Genomic DNA, 25,915 nt, shown 5'->3' with positions numbered 1-25,915 from the left:
TTCTTGCCTGGCCCTGCTAGGACACATGGCCGCATGTGTCCTCGTACTAAAGTACGCCAGACTACGGATGCGCCTGCTACAAGCCTGGCTGGCTTCGGTCTACCGCCCGACAGGGACGTCTTAGATATGATTGAACGATCCCACCGGAGTCCTCAGCTCCCTCAACTGGTGGAAAGAGTCGCGCTGGTGTGTGCGCCTGCCCTTCCACACTCCTCAGCCCTCTGTGTCCCTAACAACAGACGCATTCGCTCGTGGCTGGGGCGCACACACTGGGGCACCGGCGCACCCAAGGCCTTTGGTCACCCAAGAGCTGACTTCTACATTCAATGTTCGAGAGCTCAGGGTAGTCGCCTGGCGTGCCAAGCGTTTCCTCAGCCTCCTACGGGGCCGTTGTGTTCGCATATCACGGACAACACGACGCCATGTATTATGTCACAAGCAGGGAGGCACAAGGTCATCTCCACCTGTGTCAGGAAGCGATCCATTGTGGGGATTCTGTGTAGCCCACTCCATAGACCTGGCTGGCTCCTTTCTCCGGGGGTCCGGAAACCGCTCGCAGATCACCTGAGCAGGTCCTTTCTCACACGCGGATGGTCCCTCGTCTGGACTCCTCCACTCAATCTTCCGGAGGGTGCTTTCCCGCATCGACCTGTTTGCGTCAAGATAAACAGGAAATGCCAGGTGTTTCTGTTCCCTGCAAGTCGCTCTCCGGGCTCCTGTCGGACGCCTTCGATGACCGTGAATCAGGTCACCTTTGGTATGGCTTTCCACCGTTTCCCCTCATCCACGACTATTTGCTCAAGTCTCGCAGGGACAAAGCCCGCCTCACCTGATCGCGCCAGCTTGGCGAGACCAGCACTGGTACCCGCTGCCTCAGACCTGTTCCTGTCGGACCCGATCCCCCTACCACTGCTGGCCGGACTTGATCACGCAAGACTTCGCAGGCTTCTCCACCCGGACTGCGTCCTCCACCTGACAGCATGGTTCCTAACTGTTAAGCCAGTTGGAGTGCTGAGTTTCCCTGCAGTGCAACAGTGTTGCTGGTAGCAGGAAGCCCTCCACGCCGTCGACTACCTCTGCGAAATGGAAGCGCTTCTGCTATCTGTGGCTCAGCAGGTCACTCCCCATGCTCTGTATCATCTCCACCATCCTGGATTATTGTGTGTCCTCAAGGAGCAGGTGTGGCTATCTCTACGCTGCGATTCCACTCGCCGCCATCTACCTTCCATCCGGGGAAGCTGGCAATTACCATTTTCTCCACCCGATGTCTTCCAGGTCTCAGGGCTTGAACGGTTTATACCCTCAGGTCAAGCCCCTACCCTACCTGGACCTTAACTCGTGCTAAATAGCTCATGGGGCCCCTTCGAGCCTTTGGCCACATGTTCGCTGCTGTACCGTGTCCTGGAAGACGCTTCCTAGTCGCCTTACCTCGGCTCGGCGTGTCTCGGAACTCCGCGCACTGACTGTGGATCCTCTCTATACCGTCTTCCATAAGGAACAGTACAGCCTGCGTCTCACCGTCTTTCCCCAAGTCGTCTCCGCCTTCCACGGTGAACCGGACATCTTTCTGCCAGTGTTTCTTTCCAAAACCACACGCGTCGAGACGTGAGCAACAGCTCCATACCTTGGACATCCGGAGGGGCTCTCGTTTCTACATCGAGCGGACAGCCCTTCCATCTTTCACCGCAACTCTTGTAGCGTGGCGGAGCGTATGACAGGCACAATCTCCTCTCGGCGCATTGCTCTTGGGTCACGTCATGTATCCGAGCTTGCTATGACTTGGCTCAGGTCCAGCCAGGCCATGCTCTAAGCGCCACTCTAAGCGAGCTCAGACCTCGTCTGCTGCTTCTGGGCATATTCCTGTGCAGGAAATCTGCCGTGCAGCACCTGGTCTTCTGTCCACACCTTCCGCGAACCATTACGCATTGATCCAGACAATCTAGAGGACGACGAGCCTTCGGCTCGGCGGTCTTGTGCATTCCGCTATGTCTCTCTCTGACCCACCGCCTGGTAGAGCGGCTTGGAATCACCTACTGGAATAGTGATGAGCAAGCACTCGAAGAAGAAAACGTTACTCATCTTTAACTGTTGTCTTCGAGATGTGTTGCTCATATCCATTCCCACACAGCCGCCTCCTTTCCCCACTGTCGGAATGCCGGCCAAAAGGAACTGAGGAGCGGGGGCCAGCAGGGTATATTAGGCGCGTCCATACTGGCGCCACTCCAGGGGGCGACCTGCCGGCCCACCGAGTGTTGCTAGGGTAAAAGTTTCTCCGACGAACGTGCATGTGGCGCGCGCACACCTAACTGGAATGGATATGAGCAACACATCTCGAAGAACAACAGTTACAAAGGTGAGTAACCGTCTTTTCTAAGTTCAGGACTCTGCACTTGTCCTTGTTGAACCTCATCTGATTTCTTCTGTCCGAATCCTCTAATTTGTCTAGGTCCCTCTGTATCCTATCCCTACCCTCCAGCATATCTACCACATCTCCCAGTTTAGTGTCATCTGCAAACTTGCTGAGGGTGCAATCCACACCATCCTCCAGATCATTAATGAAGATGTTGAACAAAACCGGCCCCAGGACCGGCCCTTGGGGCACTCCACTTGATACTAGCTGCCAACTAGACATGGAGCCATTGATCATGACCTGCTGAGCCCGATGATCTATCCAGCTTTCTCTCCATCTTATAGTCCTTTCATCCAGCCCATACTTCTTTAACTTGCCAGCAAGAATACTGTGGGAGACCATTTCAAAATCTTTGCTAGAGTCAAGGAACAACACTTCCACTGCTTTCTCCTTATCTACAGAGCCAGTTATTTCCTCACAGAAGGCAATTAGGTTAGTCAGGCATGACTTGCCCTTGGTGAATCCATGCTGACTGTCCTGATCACTTTCGTCTCCTCTAAATACTTCAAAATTGATTCCTTGAGGACCTGCTCCATGATTTTTCCAGTGACTGAGTTTTGGCATGAGAAGGCATGAATTTAACCCAAAGAATCATTTGCTCTCAAGACATGACTTTTTGTATAAAAAGTCATCAGAATGTCATTGCTGTGCCAGGGATTTTATAAGTGGTATTGTAGCCTTCCATGGTAGGTTGTTCTATATTACAGATGGTGTAATCTGCCATTGGGGGAATATGAATGCAAAATTCTATGGAAGTTTCACTGACTCCTGTTAATCCAAGGATTACATTATTGCATTTAAACAAAGTCTTGGAACATTAGTATGTTTTGGGCTGGAAGACCAAAGTATTTGAGAATGCAGCAGAGGTTTGTATCTGAGCTGAGGTGCATCAGTGAATCAGGCAATCTAAGTGCCTCATACATGGTGATGTTTTATTTTTTTTTCTAGATGGCATTAGAAGATTCAGAACAAAAGCAAAATCTTCTACATACCATCTATTCACAACTGGATGAGTTATCAATAATCTTTGAAACAGAAAATATAGTGGAACAGATAAATGAAGTAAATGGTCAAGTAACATCTTTACAGCAAAAGATAGTGGAAATTCTTCCACAGATCCAGCACATGGCTGATGTAAGTCTGGGTAGTCTGAAAAAATAGCCTTTTATTGGTGTTTCATTAGATCGTATACATTATTTGCCATTAGAATGCAAGCATTCTCATTTTAATAATAGCAATAACATATAGGTAAATGCATCATTTAAAAAAAATCCTAATGTGATAAATAAGCTGTAAAATTCAAGAGAAATAGTAAAATAATTTTGGGGGTATGCCTTCTGTCTCTATGTGGAGGAGAAATACAGTGCTTATTACTAGCTTATTGAAAGGGCTTGTTTCCACAGAGAAATTTGACAGCAGACCTATACTGTTATATAATTTATTCTGCTTGAGTTACACCAGAATAATAGTTGTGCACATGCGGAGTTATACCAATATAAGAGTGCCTTTTTCTGGTTTAGCTCATACAGTTTCTAAGCAACATAGACTAAATTGGAAAAAGACAATCTTATACTAGAATAACAGTGTCCACACAGGGTGCTGTGCAGATATAATTATATCAGAATAGTTTAGCCAGTAAACTTCCCGATGTATGCAAGCCCAAGAGTAGTTCATGTGTGACTTCAGGGTTATTTTGATTCCCTGCTCAGGGATTAAAGCTATATCCTGACTAGCTGACCATTAATACCTAAATCCCTATGTGAGTTGTGACAAGGAGCCTGTGAAAGACCGTGTGATGGATAGCAACTAGCTTCTGGATCAGCGCTACCTGTTGAATGTATTGTAAATGCAGCAGCATTCAATCTCTGATATTGTACATAATTATTATTTTTTTAGTAAGATTCAGTTTAATACCTCTTTCTGATATGTTTCCAGTCAAAACATATTGTATAATACAAATTGTTTTATTTAATTATCTATTTTTTTATGTTTGAAGGGCACCTTGAAAATATTTGTTGTTAATATGAAACATTTAAATGAAAGCCACACATTTTGTGATTCTAATTTGAATTAGAAGAAAATGTACTTTGATTAAATTATTGGAGTACAATGTATTTAGAATTTTGATAAAATTTAGACCTGGTAATTCATTAATTTATTTGGTATTTATTAAGAGAACAACAATAATAGACACGATAAAAATTCATGTGGCTGTAAAATGAAATTTCATAGTCCACAAATATTTTGGATATTTCAAAACATCTAGGAGGTGGATGCCATTGAATCTGAAGTGAAAATGATAGAGAAGGATGTTGCCAAAATTAAGACAATCTTGTCAACAGAAGATATATTAGATTTTTCTCCTAAGGAGCAGCTTAGACATGGACAGGTGTGTATGTATCTTATTAAACCTTTTTTTCTTACATTGAATAAACAAATCAGCACATTTCACAGATATGAAGATGGCTTATTAAGACAAACAAATTATTATGATGCATGACTTGGTTTTGAGGACAATAACTGTAAAATACTGAGTAGGTATATTATGTAAATTGTGGCTGTTATTTCCATAACCCAAAAGCTGAAGGAACTTTTTCACAATTAAATTAAGTGGACTTGTGGTTAATGTGTGTGACTACGAGTTGGAACATCTGTTCTTTCTGTGCAGCAGATTTCCTATGTGACCTTGTGCAAGTTGTCTATGCTTAAATTTTCAGAAGTGCACATTAATTTTTGGTGTTTCCATTTCTGGAAACTTTATGATCTGATTTTCAGAGGTCACATGCACGCAAACTCTAGAGAATATCAACATAAACTGCAGGCAGTTGGCACTTCGGAAAATCAGGCCCTAGGTTTCAGGTTGGACACTCAAAAGTTGAGGCAAAAGTTGATATTAATTTCTCTGTACCTTATTGTCCTCATTTTGTGAAATGAAGATGATTATATTATCTCAGAAGGGCAAATTCATTTGTTGTTTACAAAGCACTTGAAGATCGGTGGATGGAAAAGTGTATATATGTGCAAAGTCTTATTATCCAAGTCCCTTTCAGTCTTACATTTCTATAATTCCATGATTATTTATCAATTCAAGAGTTCATTGCTCGGATATTTTGGCCAAGATGTTCTGCTTTCCATCCTTGGGTGCAATAAATCAAAGTTATAAAGATATTTTCTGTTTATTTTTTCCCTGTGTCTACAAGCCACATTTTCAGTTTACCTACATGCAAAATTTGTGGATTCAGTTTAAGAGGAGAGCTGACAGTTTGGTCATATGTTTGCTGTTCTGTTACGCAAAGGGCACTTGTAGTTGCTACAGTATATGGAGAAGTCAGTAATATTGTGAAGAAATAGTTCACCTTGAAAACAGTATTCTTTCTTCCCGATTTGTAGCCTTTAGAGAAATATACAAAACCTTCCCACTGATTTGAACACTTGTGAACCATAATGTAGATCCATTTTCACCACCATTTTAGTGAAATCTGCTGAAAGCAAGTCTAGTGGTTGGATAACTTTAATGTTTCAATGAGCTCCATCAATTTCTGATGAAGTCTGTGTCACTCTGTGATAAGGTAATAAACAGGTCCAGCAACATTTACACAGAGTCATCCAGATTTCACCTGAAATTGATGGAGGTCATCGAAATGTTAAAATTACCAACCACTCAGTAAAACTATAGTTCATTAGAATGACTTTCTGTTTGCACGTATTTATCAGGTAGAATATTCTGTTCTAATTGCATATGTTTTCAGTAACATGCAGCATTTCCACCATATGCCTCAGGTCCACAAGACGGACAGAAATAGTCCCAATGGCCCCTGTCCTGCAAGTGTCATGACACACTCCTCTTGGTTTGTACAGTCTCATATATTTTTTGAAAACATTCTGAGGTAAAAATTCTCTGAAGGTAAACTGAGAGAAGGTCCAAAATCAGTCCTGCAGAATTTACATAAGAGAACTTTTTAACAGCTTGACAAAAGTGATCATTGTTTCTTCTTCATAGCATATTCTGGTTATACTTATATTTTTAGGTTATACTTGGCCACATCAGTCCCTTGCAGAAGAGCCTTACTGAGATACAGGGCTACGAAGAAGGTCTTAGGTTACGGGGAATGAGAATGGAACCTCTCTCAGTCTTCAGAAGAACAGCCCAACTTCTGAAAGAACTGAAAATGTTAGAAAAAATTACCAAGGAACAAAATGAGCTACTGGAGGTAAAGTACTTGCATTGACATCAAATTAATTTATTCTGAAATTTCATACAAAATTCCTTAAATTGGTGGCAATATTTTTGGTGATGAGACATAATTGTCAAGGCAAGACCATAATACACTTGCCAGGTCTCTTATCTCTGTTTTTGCTGGGTAATTTAATACAAGGACAAAGCATGCTGTAACTGTTGTGATGTTTATTTAACTTTGAAATTCAGCTAAAAGTGGTGCCAGTTTCTTTTTCCAGATAGCTAATGCCTTGTGGTAGTTTTTGGTATTGCATAATAGTAGAGGCTTCGTTAATTGTTATATTACTTAAATACCTATGCTCCCACAACCCAAGTCAAAGCAAGCTGTGGTGCTCAGCACCGCTGAAATTCAGATCCTACATCTTTATACAGAGCACAGAAATATTTTTGTTACATATAGCTAGCATTTAATAATAATTTAATTACATTATCATTATTAAAATGTGAATAGTGCAAAATCTGTTGCCGAAGGAGTATTTCTAGAGGATGTAATCTCTTCTTATCAGTAAAGCACAATGGGCCAGTTTCTCCCACTATAACTTGTACTGCTTATAATTTTGAAACTGGACTTCTCCTGACCTGACCTCATATTAGGTACTGCAACTGGACTTCTAATAGAGGTTAGCTATCCTGAGAAGCAGTGACTCTAAAAAAGATTTGGGGGTCCTGATGGATAATCAGTTGAATGTGAACTCCCAGTGCAATGCTGTGGCCCAAAGGGCTAATGCAGTCCTTGAATGCATAAATGGGAATCTCGAGTAGGAACAGAGAGGTTATTTTACCTCCGTATTTGGTACTGGTGTGACCACTTCTGGAATAGTCTGTCTAGTTTGGGTGCCCATGATTCAAGAAGGATGATCAAAAATTGGAGAGTTCAGAGAAGAGCCATGAGAATGATTAAAGGATTAGACAATATGTCAAGGAGCTCAATCTGTTTAGTTTAACACAGGGAAGATTACCAGGTACTTGATTACAGTATAGAAGAACCCACTGGGGGAACAAATATTTTATAATGGGCTCTTCAGTCTAGCAGACAAAAATATAATATGACCTAATGGCTGGAAGTTGAAGTTAGAAAAATTCAGACTGAAAATAAGGTGTAAATTTTTAACAGTGAGAGAAATTAACCATTGGAACAATTTACCAAGGATTGTGGTAGATTATCCATCACTGACCATTTTTAAATCAAGATTGGATGTTTTTCTAAAAGATGTGCTCTAGGAATTATTTTTGGGGAAGTTCAAGGACTTGTATTATATAGAATGTCAGATGAGATCAGTGGCTCTGCATCTTTCCATACTATTGTACACCTTTCCAGAGTCTGATTTGTCTTACATATCCCCAAGTTTCACCTCACATAAAAACTACTTGCTTACAAAATCAGATAAAAAAAATAGAAAAGTGTCACAGCACGCTATTACTGAAAAATTGCCTACTTTCTCATTTTTACTATACAATTATAAAATCAATTGGAATATAAATATTGTACTTACATTTCAGTGTATAGTATATAGAGGAGTATAAACAAGTCATTGTCCGCATGAAATTTTAATTTTTACTGACTTCGCTATTGCTTTTTATGTAGCCTGTTGTAAAAGTAGGCAAATATCTAGATGAGTTGATGTTTCCCCTGGAAGATCTCTGCGTACCTCCACAGATACACATACCCCTGGTTGAGAACCATTGGACTAGATGATCACAATGGTCCATTCTGGCCTTGGAATCTTTGAATATTTCTGGTTGAGCAGGAGAGTGGAGGCTCAGGACTAAACAGTCCAAGATGAATCTCTGCATTTCTCAGCATGATGTCATCAAACAAAAGTTTTTTTTCTTCTTAAACACACCTTTTAACTGTTCTCTATTAATGGGAGTGCTTTAGCACCTCAAAGGCTGTTGTTCCACTGCCGGGCTATTTGTCATTCATACCTGCTGCTGTTAGCATATGAAGGTAGATATCATCCTAGATGTGTGCTTATATGCCCAAGATTTAGAGGAGCTAGTATGGAATATGCTAAAAGGTATGCACATTCTTACAGTTGGGGGAAGGCTGGGGCTCCAGGGATTGCAGCAGTGTACTTCAGTGTTGAGTGTCGAAGCATCATCTTGTGGTGAAGAAGTACCTAGGTGTCACGAATTTGGGGTCCTGTTCATTTTTTACCCCAGATTTCCTGTGTGAGCCTCCGATGTCCGACATTTGTAAAATGGAGGTGGTGGCAGGCCTGTGAAGTAAATGTATATTATGAAGCTAAGTTTGCAAAGCACATTGAGATCCTCAGATACAAGATGCTATTCAAATGCAAAATATTATTATTACATGGTTCCCATTGGTTCAGATGGGTCCTTAGGTATAAATTTTCCTGCTTTGAAATATATTTTACTTGTTGGAAGCAATATAATGTTTATGCTCAGCATTTCCATAGAATCCTAGAAGATTAGGGTTGGAAGAGACCTCAGGAGGGCATCTAGTCCAACCCCTGCTCAAAGCAGGACCAATCCCCAACTAAATCATCCCAGCCTGGGCTTTGTCAAGCCAGGCCTTAAAAACCTCTAAGGATGGACATTCAACCACCTCCCTAGGTAACCCATTCCAGTATTTCACCATCCTCCGAGTGAAATAGTTTTTCCTAATATCCAACCTAGATCTCCCCCACTGCAACTTGAGACTATTTCTTCTTCTTCTGTCATCTGCCACCACTTAGAACAGCCTAGCTCCATCCTCTTTGGAACCCTCCTTTAGGTAGTTGAAGGCTGCTATCAAATCCCCCCTCACTCTTCTCTTCAGCAGACTAAATAAGCCCAGTTACCTCAGCCTCTCCTCATAAGTCATGTGCCCCAGCCCCCTAATAATTTTCATTGCCCTCCACTGGTCTTTCTCCAATTTGTCCACATCCTTTCTGTATTGGGGGCCCCAAAACTGGATGCAGTACTCCAGATGTGGCCCCACCAGTGCCAAATAGAGGGGAATAATCACTTCCCTCAATCTGCTGGCAATGCCCCTCCTACTAATGCAGCCCAATATGCAGTTAGCCTTCTTGGCAAGGGCACACTGTTGACTCATCTCCAGGTTCTTTGCCTTTATTTCCTACAAATCTAACTCAATCTTTAAATGAGATTTTTTCATTAGAAAACAGTTTGGAAAAATTGCATTTCTTGGCAACTTGGGTATCGTACTATGCAGCAAAGACTCTCCAGTCCTGTTGTGCAGGTTGAAAGCAAATGTAGTCCAATACAAGTCTATTGTCTGGCAAAGATGTTACAAAGGAAGAAGTGTATTAAAGCATGAACATGTTATTATTAACTGTGCATCAGAAATGAAGTAAGTGCTCTGTTGTAAAGGCAACCAGAATGGAAATAATGTGCTCTTATTTTTTTAAAAAACACTTGGGTATTTATTTTGAAAACTTAACTGTGTAGAGGCATATGAATATTTATGTATAATAAATATATACATAAATCACATGATATTGTAATAGAGCAATCCTAATAATTTTATCATGATTAAATTCCGGCATAACAAAGCATAGTGAAATATAACAGAAACAAAAAGGAATTAGGTGCTGTTGGTTTGTAAATTCCTTGTGGTTAGGTCATCAGTCAACTTACACCAAGGATTAATTTGATCCTTTGTCGTTGTATTTTGGCCCATGGAGTGCCATGCGTACCTGCAGTGTTATATAAATAACATTCAGGTTAGATGGTATAAAGAGGACAGTAGGGTGTCCTGACTTCCCATATAAGGAGGACACTGTTCTCATATTTTAAGATTAGGACTGTCAAGTGATTAAAACAATTAATCGCGATTTAAAAAATTAATCATGATTAATCATTCGATTAATCGCATTGTTAAACAATAATAGAATATCATTTATTTAAATATTTTTGGATATTTTCTACATTTTCAAATATATTGATTTAAATTAGAACATAATACAAAGTGTACAGTTCTCACTTTATTTTTATTACAAATATTTGCACTGTAAAAAAACAAAAAAATTGTATATTTCAATTCACCTAATACAAGTAGTGTAGTACAGTCTCTTTATAATGAAAGTTGAACTTACAAATGTAGAATTATGTACAAAAAAAACTGCATTCAAAAATAAAACAATGTAAAACTTCAGAACCTACAAGTCTACTCAGTCCTACTTCAGCCAATCGCTCAGACAAACAAGTTTGATTAGAATTTGCAGGAGATAATGCTGCCCACCTCTTGTTTACAATGTCACCTGAAAGTGAGAACAGGCTTTCGCATGGCACTGTTGAAGCCGGCATTGCAAGATATTTACGTGCCAGATGTGCTAAAGATTCATACGTCCTTTCATACTTCAGCTGCCATTCCAGAAGACATGCATCCATGCTGATGATGGGTTCTGCTCGTTAACCATCCAAAGCAGAGCAGACCAATCCATGTTCATTTTAATCATCTGAGTCAGATGCCACCAGCAGAAGGTTGATTTTCTTTTTTGGTGGTTTGGATTCTGTAATTTCTGCATTGGAGGGTTGCTCTTTTAAGACATCTGAAAGCATGCTCCACACGTCATCTCTCTCAGATTTTGGAAGGCACTTCAGATTCTTAAACCTTGGGTCGAGTGCTGTATCTATCCTTAGAAATCTCATGTTGATACCTTCTTTGCATTTTGTCATATCTGCTGTGAAAGTGTTCTTAAAATAAACATGTGCTGGCTCATCATTTGAGACTGCTATTACAAGAAATATATGGCAGAATGCATGCATCTGATGAAGTGGGTATTCACCCATGAAAGCTCATGCTCCAAAACGTCTGTTTAGTATATAAGGTGCCACAGGACTCTCTGCTGCTTTTACAGGTCCAGATTAACACGGCTACCCCTCTGATACATGGCAGAATGTGGGTAAAACGGAACAGGAGACATACATTTCTGCCCCCAGGAGTTCAGTCACAAATTTAATTAACACATTATTTTTTTAATGAGCATCATCAACGTGGAAGCATGTCCTTTGGAATGGCGACTGAAGCATGAAGGGGCATGTGAATGTTTAGCAAACTGTCAAATATTGCAGATAGTGGTGCTGTTGTAGCTAAGTTGGTCCCAAGATATTAGAGAGACAAGATGGGTGAGTTAATATATTTTATTGGAACAACTTTTGTTGGTGAGAGCGACAAACTTTCAAGCTTACATAGAGCTCACCCACCTTGTCTCTCAAATATTATAGATAGAATTTACCCTTTGACCTGCACCTCTCACCTTTCCTGCACAACATGATTTATTTTTGCTAGTTGCAGGCTTAGCCTGCAACAATGAACGAAACTATGCTAAATAAAAGTAGGAAGGTTTTCTCATAAGGTATCATGAAACCAACAAAAAGGCAAAATCATCCAGTTTCTCTTTAATTTCTTCTTTTTACACAACTGTACTGGTGAATATGATTAAATATGTCTGACTTCATGTTTTACAGCCAAAGGGAGCTGAATGCATAGATTTATTTTGTAATAAATAGTTATAGCCAAAGCTACTTACTCTGCTGCCAGTCACAGCTATGATACAGTATTTTTATTTCATTTTAGTTTATTTTTGTTTATGAGAAAATTAATAAAGAACTTGAAGACAATAGAATTCGGGAACACTGAATAAAATCAGCTCACAAATTCTTAACTTAAATCTAGGTACAGATATAGTAACACGGTTGTTTGACTTTCCAGTGGTTTGAATTCACTGCAATACTGATTAGTTTTTTTCTATATTCTACTAATCAATTGAAAATGGCTAATGAAAATTATCCTTTTACAGTCAATTGTAAAAGAGACAGATGAATGCGAACAAGAAATTGAAAAGTTGAAGCAGTTCTTAAAGAACCAGTTGGGTGAACTGTCATATGAAAAACCATTGTTTCATCAGACTTCTTCCTATCCAGAGGCGAGTTTCATTATTTTCATTTCTTCTTTGACCTGTAGTGTATATCTCTGTGACCAGGACTTGCTTTTAGTTCTACTCCTGTATGCTAATGTGGGGTAAACAGCAACACTTTTTTTTTCCCCTCCCAATCATTTCCCGATGTGTGAAGGCTAAAATAAGTAGGCAGATAGATTTCAATGCAGTATACACGACTATTCATGCATAAGATGACATGTACCAAGTAGTGTTACACTGTTGTACCTTTAGTTTGTTAGTTAGGTATGTATTTTAAGATATATTTATCAGATCTCATGAGCTAAGCATTATCAAACACGGTCAGTATGTGGATGGCAGACCTCCAAAGGACATGCAGAGGGCTGGAGGAAGTGACGTTGATGAGTCAGTAGGCAGCACTTGTCTTGGGTTTGTGGTGCTCCAATACCCCAACATGGTATTAGGAAGCAATGTGTGCTGATGTAGGCTCTGTTTTGTAAATGAGACATATAAGCAAAGTCCAGATCATTTGTGCTTATTGACGATGCAGTGGCACTTTCTGCAAGTATTAGGGTGTTCGCCCCAGTGTCATGATATCACAGGATTGGTCTCCACAGTGCCCCTTTGCGGTATGACTGGTTCCTGGACTCACCCAACCTCTGTTCCAGTGTTAGCTTGGCACCAGCTGTGGGAGACTCAGCCTCAAACTCAGTCATGCGGGAGTCCACCCCTTCCTGGGCTATCAAAGAGCCAAAGGGAAAAGAAGCACAAATGAACTAATACAAGCCCTGACCTGGCCTTTCCTCCAGGAATCCTCTGAGAGGCTGTAATCCTGTTCAGCACTGACAGGCGAGTCGCTGGTAATAGTCCCAAAGTAACTGTTCTGCATCAGGCCCACCTTCACCTCGGGGGCTCCAATAGGCAGCAGTGATTCAAGCGGTTCCTGCTCTCAGCAGAGCTTTCTCTAGGAGCTGAGGACTGAAAATCTGTTCCTTCCAGGTCTGCCACCGGCTGATCCCGGCTTCTTCCTCTCCTTCAAGCATGAATCTCCTTGCAGTTGTGGCAGGACAGGCCTGATTGGGTGCAAAGCAGTTCAGTAACCATTACCTGGCCTGCGTGGGGTTTGTACACCCCATCACACATTGCTGTATTCCATGTTGGTTAATTATATTTTACTTAAGTAAATTCTCTCTGCTCATGCAGTTAGTCTCTAGTTTCCACTTCCTATCCTAAACTGTTGTTCTGTGGCCTCATTAGCTGTTAGACACCCCAGCGGTGGCAGCTTTTTGTAGTGGATGAAGTGATTATATAATAGGCAAATCTAATTTTATTTAAAGCATGAAGGCAACATTAAGGTGTCAAATACAAACCTTCAAAACTTAGGAAATGACTGAGTCATACAAGTATAATAATTATTTAGAAAGTGCCTCTGAAGTACTTGGCCTGCTGCATATAGTCATGATAACATTAAGGGTACGTCTACACTACGGGATTATTCTGATTTTACATAAACTGGTTTTGTAAAACAAAATATATAAAGTCAAGTGCACACGGCCACACTAAGCACTTTAATTCGGCGGTGTGCGTCCATGTACCGAGGCTAGTGTCGATTTCCTGAGCGTTGCCCTTTGGGTAGCTATCCCATAGCTATCCCATAGTTCCCGCAGTCTCCCCCACCCCTTGGAATTCTGGGTTGAGATCCAGTGCCTGATGGGGCAAAAAACATTGTCGCAGATGGTTTTGGGTGCAGCCTCACCCCTCCCTCCGTGAAAGCAGCAGACAACCATTTCGCGCCTTTTTTCCTGGGTAAACTGTGCAAACGCCATAGCACAGCAAGCATGGACCCTGCTCAGCTCAAGACCGCAATCATGGATGTTGTAAACACCTTGCGCATTCTCGTGCAGTCTATGCTGAACCAGGACCTGCAAAACCAGGTGAGGAGGAGGCGGCTACGGCAGCGCGGAGACGAGAGTGATGACGACATGGACACAGAACTATCTCAAACCGCGGGCCCCTGTGCTTTGGAGATCCTAATGGTGATGGGGCAGGTTCTAGCCACTGAACGCCGATTTTGGGCCCGGGAAACAAGCACAGACTGGTGGGACTGCATAGTTTTGCAGGTTCGGGACGATGCCCAGTGGCTGGGAAACTTTTGCATGCGTAAGGGCACTTTCATGGAACTTTGTGATTTGCTTTCCCCTGCCCTGAAACGCCAGAATACCAAGATGAGAGCCGCCCTCATGGTGGAGAAGCAAGTGGCGATAGCCCTCTGGAAGCTTGCAACACCAGACAGCTATTGGTCAGTCGGGAATCAATTTGGAGTGGGAAAATCTACTGTGGGACCTGCTGTGATGTAAGTAGCCAAAGCAATCATTATGCTGCTGCTACGAAAGATTGTGACTCTGGGAAATATGCATGTCATAGTGGATGGCTTTGCTGCAATGGGATTCCCTAACTGTGGTGGGGCGATAGGTGGAACCCATATCCCTATCTTGGCCCCGGAGCACCAGGGCACCCAGTACGTAAACCGCAAGGGTACTTTTCCATGGTGCTGCAAGCACTGATGAATCACAAGACGTTTCACCAACATCCACGTGGGATGGCCGGGAAGGGTTCATGACGCTCGCGTCTTCAGAACACTACTCTGTTTAAATGGCTGCAGCAAGGGAATTACTTCCCAGACCAGAAATAACAGTTGGGATGTTGAAATGCCTGTAGTTATCCTGGGGGACCCAGCCTACCCTTGATGCCATGGCTCATGAAGCCATACACAGGCAGCCTGGACAGTAGTCAGGAGCTGTTCAACTACAGGCTGAGCAAGTGCAGAATGGTGGTAGAATGTGCATTTGGCCGTTTAAAGGCGCTGCTGGCACACATTACTGACTCGCTGACCTCAGCCAAATCAATGTCCCCATTGTTATTGCTGCTTGCTGTGTGCTCCACAATCTCTGTGAGAGTAAGTGGGAGACCTGTATGGCAGGGTGGGAGGCTGAGGCAAATCACCTGGCCACTGATTATGTGCAGCCAGAAACAAGGGCGATTAGAAGAGCACACCAGGGAGCGGTGCGCATCAGAGAAGCTTTGAAAACGAGTTTCATCACAGGCCAGGGTACGGTGTGGCTGCTGTTTGTTTCCCCTTGATGAACCCGCCCCCCCCTTGATTGACTCATTCCCTGTAAGTAACCCACCTTCCCGCTTCGATTCCAGCTTGCTTTCTAAGGAAATAAAGTCACTATCCTTTAAAAATCATGTATTCTTTATTAATTCGTTATAAAAAGAGGGAGAGAACTGACAAGGTAGCCCAGGTGTGGTTTGGGAGGAGGATAGGAGGGAAGGAGAAGCTGCCCTTACTTCTGCATTGTCTTCAGAGCTGAGCAGCTGGAGAGTGGTGGCTGCTGGCCAGGAGCCCAGCTCTGAAGGCAGAGCCACTGCCAGCAGCAGTGCAGAAGGAAGGATGGCATGGTATGGTATTACCACACTGACTTCTGCACTGCTGCCTGCAGAGCTGGGCCCTCAGTTAGCAGCTGCCACTCTCCGGCTACCCACCTCTGAAAGCAGCAGCACAGAAGTAAGAGTGGCATGGTCTGGTATTGCCACCCTTACTTCTGTGCTCTGCTGGTGGGGTGCTGCCTTCAGAGCTGGATAATCAGTCAAAAGCTGCTGCTCTCCAGTTGCCCAGCTCTCAAGTCAGCACAGAAGTAAGGGTGGCAATTCCATGACCCCCCCTAAAATAACCTTGTGACCCCCTCTCTTCAACTCCCTTTTGGGTCAAGACTCCAATTTGAGAAACGCTGGCCTCCCCCGTGACATCTGTATAGTATAGAGTAAAAGCACACACAAGACCAGATTTTACGGTGGGAGACCAGATTTCACGGTCAGTGATGCATTTTTCATGGCCATGAATTTGGTAGGGCCCTATACATCTATAATACATAGGATTACTAGTTAAACTTTTAAATGTATAGTTGGAGATATGTTCAATAGATTGAATGTATGGTGAGTTAATGTTAATCCTGATAGTGAGTCATTTCCTGACTTCTGTGTGAGTTAAATTAAGAACCTAAGTGTTGCCTCTTAATATAGATATTTGCATTTAATTTTCTTGTCCTTTTTTAAAAGAAAAAAATCACCTGCTTAGTGGTAATAGTATTTCATTGGCTGAAGTAGCCTTTGACTTTTATACCTCACTGAAGGTTTTGGAGTGGGGAAGTGGTGAGTTTATATCTCCCCAGAGTGATTGCAATAGAGGAGGAGTGAGCACACCACTTTGATGTTACTCTTGCTTGTCTCAAGACAATTTCCCAGCTATAGATATTAGCAGAGAAGTTGCATGCAGGCTTACGCTGCAAAGTCCACCTTTGCAATGGAAAAAGATAGCAATGTCATTCTTTTAACTACAACTTAGATAGTGCAGCACATCGCCAAATACAGGCAGTATTTCATGCTGATGACTTTCTCCTGCCCTGATGGGGAGGCAGTTATTGAAGGGTTTTGCTGCATGTGTTTCAGTGTGTCAGGAAAGGTGTATTTATGTCAGCAGCACTCTATCCCTCTCCGACAGAGCCAAAGAAAATTCTTCCTGCCCCTTAGTAATGTCTCCTACATGAGGGTGGGCTGTAATCCTATCAGATGCCTACACCTGAAAAGGCCTTGCCTATGTTCAGAAAATCTGCAAATGTCTTTCAGCACCGATGCAGCTCCACTGGTCCATTTAACAGCAGAAACTGTAGTGGAGACAGGGCCCATGATGTGTCATCTAACCTGGGTTAGTTATTTGCTTTGCTTTATTGATGCTCTGTGTGAGCAGCCTCTAGAAACAGTACTGATGCTGAATTTCAGGCCATCACATCAAGGCCAGCTGTTGTGCTTGCACTGCTATATGCAGGCCTTGAACTGGGTGTGCCGCTGCTTTTCCCCGGCTGAACTCTGTGAACACTAGCTCTTTGTAGCTTGCAGTGCTGCTGCATACATTGTCAACAGTGAAGAGGAGAGAGCATCAAGGACATCCCTGCTCCTGTCTCTTGCACTTCTTTGGCTGGCTTAGACACCTGAGGGATAGGGATGGGGCAACAGATAGTGAGAGTATTGAGTGGAAGCTGGAGAATTATGGGAATGTCCGGTGTGAAGCAAGAGTCAATGGGACAACCAGTCCCACTGTTAACACCACATGTGGGAGATGCAGGGCAGCTCTACTAAACAGACATGGAAGATAAAAATCCCTTCCTAAGTGTCACGCTGTCTGGATTGTCTCACGACCAAGAATGCTAACCTCAGCGCAGGCTGTCAGAAGCAGGGTAGACACCCCAAACTGGTGTTACATTTTACAGTTAGATTTCACCAACCCAGTAACAAATGTGAACTCCTAGAGCACTGTAATAGTCTTACCATGGAGTCACAGACAGTCCCCCTGGGTTCTCCAGTCTATCTTGCCACCCAGGCAAGCTGGACTTAGTGATAATTGGTTACCTATACCAAAGATCACAAAATATTCAGGTTACTTCCAGTCCCAAGGGACCAGTCAAATACCTCAGCTCAATTTGTATCTCAGCTCTCATACCAAACACAACGCTTGTAGCCAGTCCTGTAATAAACTAACTAAAGGTTTATTAACTAGGAAAAACAAACGAGAGAGTTATTTACAGGTTAAAGCAATCAAACATACACACACAAATGAGTTACCATCTGTGGTTCCTAAAGATGACAGAAATGTAGTAATCTGTCATATCAAAATGTCTTTCAGGGTGGACCCAGGGGTAACCCCTGGGGATCTCTGCCTTAGTTTAGTATGTCTGGCCCCGTGAGAGTTCAGACAACAAAGAGATGGACAATTTTCTGTTTTATCTTTTACATTTAGCCTTCCAGTCCATGAGACAAGCTCCATTGCATGTAGCATTTCTAAGATCTGATAGGGCCTTTGTATTGTGATGTTCCTTAATGGCTCATTGAATCTTGATAGGCTTCCTGAATGGGAAGAGGGGACAATTCCTGTGTGTGGGTTCACAAGTTCAGAGAAAACATTTTCAAAGTTATAAAGCAATACTTACGTACTTCCTTAAAACATGGACTACAGATATTACAAGTGAGATTAATAAGTGCAACAATTTACAAGCACTTCATAGAGTCTAAACATTAATACATTCTTATAAGACTAATACCTATTTTGAACCAAACTAACAAACAGGTGAGCTGGTTTGGTTTCCAGCTGTCAGTTTGTTGGCACTCAGCTGATGCCTACAGATGTGGCAAGAGCTGGCACCTAGTCTGCCAGTGTCACACTAGAGTCCGTTTGTCCCTGTTTTTCGGTGTCTTTAATAAAGATGATGCAGCCCTGAGCTACCCACCAGTTGATTTCTCCCTCATGAATACTTCTGTCCCCCTCTCCTCTCATTTCTGATAGAAAAAGCCTCTTTTATAGTTACTTTGTAGAGAAGTTTGTGGGAAGTACAGTCAAACCTCGCAATAACGTACCCCGCCGTAACGCGAAATCGCATATAACGCGATCATAAGTTGGCTGTCCTTTAAAGCCTAATGCCAGTGGTCCCCAGTGCCATGGCGCCTGCCAGGACATTGATGTGCCCCCGCCTAGTGCCCAGCAGAGGAGAGAAACTGCGGCCCAGCGCCTGCCAGGGACAGAGAGCACCGGCGCCCACAGCCCTGGAGTTCTCTGTCCCTGGCAGGCGCAGGGCCGTCGCTCCTCTTGAAGCTAGAGAGAAACCGCGGCCCTGTGCCTGCCGGGGACAAAGAGCACCAGCACCCGCAGCCTCAGAGTTCTCTGTCTCTGGCAGGCGTGGGGCTGTGGCTTTTCTCCTCTGCTGGGCACTAGGCACTAGGTGGCGCACATCAATGCACTGTGTTGGGGACCACTGACTGAAACTGACCGACTTGAAACCCTGATACACTGCAACCCCGCATTTGTCGTGATTGAATTTTTTGGACCCCAAACATCGCATTATAGCGGGGTTTCACTGTACCATGAGCTGACCTGACTAGCTGAGAAATGCAACCCAGCTGCATTCCCTCTATCCTGGGGAGGAGGATCTCCAGGATTTCTGCTCCCATGGCCCTGCCAGTGAGAATCCAGATCAGTGTTAATTACCAAGCCTTCACATTCCCTGTAAAGCTACAGCTGGCTCTGTATACAGCTGGTAGGCTGTGTGTTTTGTCATGAGCCCGCTGCCTCTGAGTTAGTACTTACCTAAACATCTCCTGCTGTGACAATGGGGAATTGCCCCAGTGCAAAACAGAAGGCCAAAGGGCTGGGATCCCCCTCACAGTAAGATATCATTATTACTTATTATATCATCACTTTGTCAACAACGAAAGTGTAAGTTACAAACCTTGTTGCTCCTCAGGGGGAAATGGAAGACATAAAAGAGCAGATCATCAAACTGTGCCAGAAAAAAGAAGACATCCTTAGGGGTATGAAGAGTTCAATGCTGGAACTCCACCAGCACTTACAGCAAGAACAACCTGAATCAGAGGATGAACTTTCTGTGCCTCTGTCACCCGAGGAAACTGGCTTGGTTGGGAAAGATGCCTCCGAACGGCAGGTAGGTAGAACACTATGCTATCCCTTTGAATGGCCCTAACGAGAAATGGTTACATGCATGATATGGTGGCCCTTTTGGGTTATTTTTCAACATGTGGAAAAACAATGTGAGACTGCATGAAATAAACAAATGCAAAATGCTGGATCTGTAATTTACACTGTAAGGAATTGTTTAAAGATTTTCAGTGCATTGTTTGCATGAAACAGAATGATAGTTATCTCAATTGTAGACATGACTTTAAAAGCTGAAAAATAAAGGACTTGATTTTCGAGGTTACTTCGAACCTGCAGCTTTTGATTATTTTAAATGGAGCTGCAGGTGCTTAGCATTTCTCAAAATTGGGTGCAAAAGGCAGAAGAAAAGAGGCAATTTGTGGAGCTAAGAGTAACTGGACTCTATTTCTGTATGTACATTGTAGTTGAAAAAGAAAGGATCATTGTCTCTCCTACCATCTTTAGTTGAAGAAACAGAAGACAGTTCATTCCACAGTGAAGTAAGTATAATGGAGACCTTGGTGGAAATAAGATTTATTATGGAATAAATCAGGTATCGGCAACCTTTCAGAAGTGGTGTGCCAAGTCTTCATTTACTCACTCTAATTTAAGGTTTCGCGTGCCAGTAATACATTTTAATGTTTTTAGAAGGTCTCTTTCTATAAGTCTATAATATATGATTAAACTATTGTTGTATGTAAAGTAAACAAGTTTTTTTAAATATTTAAAAAGCTTCATTTAAAATTGAATTAAAATGCAGAGCCCCCCCGGACCATTGGCCAGGACCCGGGCAGTGTGAGTGCTACTGAAAATCAGCTTGCATGCTGCAGGTTGCCTACCCCTGAAATAAATTATGAAAAATGTATGTGTAAATGTAAACATTTGTAGAATAAATTGCAGCATCCCTAGTAGGGGATAATTTAAAATTAATTTAAAATCTGACAGACAGAAATAAAATATCAGCACATATGTTAGAGTCAGATCCTATCACCTTTACTTTGTGTTGTACTTCATTCTGTGAATGTGTTGTTGATTGGACCGCTTACAGAGTAGGACTACTCAGTGGGAGTGCAGGTGGTCCTAATGTAGCAGCATCAGTGCCTGTGGCCTTTTACCAAAACACAGCGTAGGGCATCCCCTTCCCTACGGAGCTTAGAATCTAAGAGAAATAAAATAAACATTGACAAGATACAAGGCATAGGGTTAAATAAAGAAGGGTGTGGCAAGATTATTGGTGGTGAAAATAAAGTGGAAAGCCTTCCTGGGAGAAATGGGCAGTAAAGGGGGATTTTTAGGAGAGAGAGGGCACTTAATGGGCATGAACTGGGGAACTCTTTCAGACATAGAGGGCAACACAGAAGTTGGTGTGGAGGAGAAGGTAGTAAAGAGAGGTTTAAGGCTGGGTATGGAATGGGGGGGGAGTAGGAGGAAATGAGAGCAGAGATGCAGACAGGGATTGGGTTACGGAGGGCAGTGATACTCATACCTCAATGGTTGAGGAGCCAAATTAGCGATCAGCATTACCCAAAAGAGCCACAGTACTGTGAATTCATTGTTTCATTTACTGTAGTACTATAGACTCATAGTCAAACAGTATGACAGGAAATATTTATAAAAATACAAAATATGATTCTCACAGCAAAATGGCTGACCAAGTATTATTATTTTATCAACTACAATTGGTTAATAACATAGTAAAAGCATTCTGTTTGGTCAATGACTTAGATTGGTTAATAATTAAATCACACTGTTGTAATATGTGCTGCAAAAAGACGCAGGAGACACGTTAAAAGCTGATTGCGGCTTGCAAGTCTCAGTCTGAGTATCACTGATGTCAGGTCTTGAAAGTGAGGACAAAGAGCCTGGGGTTTGATGTTGTAATGGATAGGGCACCACACCAGTGAAGTGATTCAAGCAGTGGGATACATGGGACAGAAATGAGCCTGGGGTTTGATGTTGTAATGTATAGGAAACCAGTGAAGTGATTCAAGAAGTGTTATACATGGGACAGAAATAATTGGCATGGCCTGAGAGAAAGATGATGACTTTAGCAGTCACATGTGGATAGACTAATTACTCTAAGTATCATTGCTCAAAGGCCATCATAAATAGTCAAGCAATAAACCCTGTTTAAATGTATGAACAGCACCATCGGTTACCTTTTGACAATCACAGGGTACAATGGGCCCTTTCCTAGAAACGCTATGATGCCACTACCATTCCCTTGGATAGAATGTTCTGGGAAGAGGCAACAAAGAGTTCATTGCCATATTGTTATTATGCATTAAATGCAAGAAAATAAACACCAGGGATTTACATTAAGCTAAATACAGCCTCTTACTGTTTTATTTTTTATTAGCATCACGGACATGTGTGACACTTCAGACAAACGATGAAACATGGCCCTTGTTGGAAGATGTTATAGCTTAAGGCTTCACTCCTGCAAATGCACACGCTCAACTTTAAGCACATGAATATTCCCATTGACTCTAATCATGTGGGTAGTCTGTATGAAGTCAGTGGGACTATTCATTAGAGCTGTCCAGAGATTGGAATTCCTGTTCCCTGGGAAATGCCATAATTAAAAAAAAATTAATTCTGAAAAGGAACAAAAACAATAAAAATCTCCCAGAAAATGGCAAGTCCAAAATCGCTCTTTGAAAGACTCCCCAGATGCCCGGGGCTTGGGAGCCGAGCAGCTTGAAGAGCTTGGGAGCTAACATTCCCAGGCTTTCTGGGCTATCAACGAGTTGGGAACTCCAGCTACATGCCAGTTTCTTTGCTAGACTGCTGAGGAGCAGGGGAGCCACAGAGCTGGAAAAAATTTTCCCATGTAAAATTGAAATTTTCCCATGGAAAGTAAATTTTCCATCAGAAAATAATTTCACTGGAAGATTCCTAACCAGCTCTGCAGCAGTGCTAGTGAGATAAGCACCTAAATACCCTCTAGACAGGGGTGGGCAAACTTTTTGGGCTGAGGGCCACATCGGGAATAGAAATTGTATGGCAGGCATGAGTGCTCACAAAATTGCGGCTGGGGTGTGGGAGGGGGGTTTGGGCTCTGGGATGCTCCGGGCTGGGATCGAGGGGTCTGAAGAGCGGGAGGGGGATCAGGTCAGGGAGCTGGGCGTGAGGAGAGGCTCAGGAGTGCAGGCTCTGAGCAGTACTTACCTCAAGCAGCTCCCGGAAGCAGTGGCATGTCCGTGCTCCGGCTCCTACACAGAGGCGCGGCCAGGTGGTTCTGCATGCTGCCTCATCTGCAGGCACCGCCCCTGAAGCTCCCATTGGAGCACTGCAGGGGGCCATTGGAGCTCATAGGAGCCAGAGCGGGGCCATGCCACAGCTTCTGGGAGCTGCATGGTGCAGCCCCTGACCCAGCACCCCGGCCAGAGCGGGGCCAAGCTGATGCCGTAGTTTGCCCACCCCCACTCTAGGACAACAGTTCATATCCTGCCCAGCTCTTGGTAGTGTCAAGGGTTATTACCATCTGATGGTCTTCAGTAGCTAATGGGAAATGAACTGTGATCTCAGTCATTTTTTAGGTGTATCAGCTTCTCAAAAATCATTCCCCTTGGCACAAAGTGGCATCTTTGTTGGCAGTCACAGCAGAGAGACCAAGAATTGGAAGGACATAAACTCCAGTAGCCTTTCATATCTGGAGTTGTTCCCACCAGGTCAACACTAAGGCACATTGGCATGGCAGCATGTGGGAAATGTGAACTGCTGTTGCCTATGCTGTGCATGTTTATGTGGGCTGAGAATTTCAGTTTCCAGCACTGCCAGTCGAGCACCTTTGCTGATGATCAATTTCATTTGTACCAAAGTAAAAAAAGACAAAGAAATATTACTTCATTGAGATAGAAAAAGTCTTATAAACAACACAAGCAATTTAGAATGTTTGAGATCAGTAGAAAGGGCTGTCGTCGTCTATCACCGGGAGACAGGGGACTGGAAGTGGGGTAGAAGGGCGGCTGTGGGGTTAGGATTACTGAGTAAAGAAAGAAAATGTGCATGGCAGAAATGTACCATAGAATGGCTAATGATTTTAGTGATGAACATTTTCTGAAGAAGCCTTTGAGCTGCATGTCCTCAAGCTAATGCTGGGCTGTTGCTGTTTTCAAATGAAAATGCAGTAGCACCGACAGCTGAAAGTTTTTGGCCTTCAGGAAAGGGATATAAGAGAAATAAAGAAGACAGCGGTGCTTCCTGGTCCTCAGGCACCCTGTCAGATGGCATTTCCCTGGAAACATTCTTCATATTTATCTCTGCATGGGAGAATAACTTGTGTAGAGACCCTGTACAAGGTCTGTGCATTGCTTTAGTCCTCAAATCAGCACTTGAGTGGGATTTAAGGGTGCATAGGTCTTGCGTGGCTCCTCCAAACAGGGCTGAATTTCACCCTCTGTGAGCATCCTTTAACAGTTGCCCTCTCAGCAGGAAAACAGTTTTTGTAGGTGATGCTATCTGCCAGTAACACAAGAATGTAAATGCAAACTCGGGTTAATAGAGAGTTCACCCCTCTCCCCACATCCCTTGATAAGAGACCAAATGAGACTTTTAATGAGTGTTTCCTCTACTCTCTGTGTGGAGTAACTTGTGGAGGATGTTCAGTTTTCTGAAGCAGAAGTGGGCAGCATCTAAGCAATCTGATCAACTACAATCTGTTATGAGAGCTGCAGCTATCTGTCTTTCTGTACCTTTACCTCATATGTGGTTTCCTGCATTGGTTATTGGCCCAGAATGATGTATGGGTTGAATGACTGCTGCCTTTTGAGGCTTCTAAAGCACAACAAGGGAACGGCAATATAAATCTTTCCACCACTGCCTTTCTTTTTACAGGATGCTGATGTGTTAATAGAATCATGTGATAAAAATGGCAAGGAAACATCTTTTCAAGTTTCACAGAAAGCTGGAAGTGATGAAGACTCTGCTACAGACCTTAGTAATTGGGCAGTGGTAAGTATGTTGGTCTGAATTTGGTGACCTTCTGCACATGCTGCAAAAAATATCTGTTTGACAGGGGGTTTGGAGCAGGCTGAGGGTGTTCTTCCGACAACCATTAAAGGATAAAAAGGAGCTCTTTGGGGGGTGGGGGGGTTGGTTTGCTGAGTTACTGTTTGAATGATTATTTTAATTCGAATGGTGTTTTGCAGTAGCACTGGTTGTGTGTGAGGGCACCTAGATCCTTGTATAGGCATCTTTCATATTATCATTAATGATAGTTATCGTTATTTATTATTTAAATCAGAGCAAATACATATATTTACTCTTAGAAAATGCAATTTACCAGAAAGCCAATGTGCATAGTTTCAGGAAGTATATGTGCTGTCATATATGTAGGTTTCTCCTGGGAGAATTCTGCACCAAAAATTAAAAATTCTGCACACAATATTTTAAAATTTTGCAAAATTGTGCATATTTTATTTGTCAAAAAACACAATATAATCATGCCTGTTTTAATTATTTTGGTAATTTATTTCAGAATACCCATCAGCAAGTATATCTGTAACAATATAGACAACAAAAAAGATTCAGGAAATGTTTTTTGACAAATAGATTCCTTTCTAAGTATATTAATACAGAGCTTTGAGTAATAATTCATTTAAACTACAATACACAAATGTATTTCCTGCATCCCTCAGAAGCAATGCAAAGGATTGGGGGAATCAGGGTAATGGAGGAGCTGAGGGAGAGGGAAGTAATTGCTAAGCAGGAGCCTGGGAGTGAACCTGGGGGGTTGTTTGGTGTGGGAAATATGGAACAAGTTTTTTGAGGGGGAGAGAGGAGAGATTGTTAGAGAGTTGGGGAGCCTCCCCATGCAGACCCTGGCTAACCTCTGGCCTCTCCCATTCAGTCAG

At 42.8% G+C, this 25,915-nt stretch overlaps 1 protein-coding gene across 1 annotated transcript in view; it reads left to right on the top strand.

The window, feature by feature from the left end:
• Positions 1 to 25,915, top strand: part of SYNE2 (spectrin repeat containing nuclear envelope protein 2) — a 280,671-nt gene that overhangs the window by 150,142 nt on the left and 104,614 nt on the right. Inside the window, exons 59-65 of the mRNA XM_075065745.1 lie at positions 3,359 to 3,544; positions 4,677 to 4,799; positions 6,439 to 6,621; positions 12,416 to 12,541; positions 19,867 to 20,064; positions 20,483 to 20,557; positions 24,897 to 25,013. Of these exons, the coding sequence (XP_074921846.1) occupies positions 3,359 to 3,544; positions 4,677 to 4,799; positions 6,439 to 6,621; positions 12,416 to 12,541; positions 19,867 to 20,064; positions 20,483 to 20,557; positions 24,897 to 25,013 (1,008 nt within the window). The remainder of the gene's footprint in view (positions 1 to 3,358; positions 3,545 to 4,676; positions 4,800 to 6,438; positions 6,622 to 12,415; positions 12,542 to 19,866; positions 20,065 to 20,482; positions 20,558 to 24,896; positions 25,014 to 25,915) is intronic.

The sequence above is a fragment of the Chelonoidis abingdonii genome, chromosome 4 (assembly GCF_003597395.2).
Source record: "Chelonoidis abingdonii isolate Lonesome George chromosome 4, CheloAbing_2.0, whole genome shotgun sequence".
Taxonomy (NCBI): Eukaryota; Metazoa; Chordata; order Testudines; family Testudinidae; genus Chelonoidis; species Chelonoidis abingdonii.
This window is presented reverse-complemented; position numbering and strand designations above follow the sequence as displayed.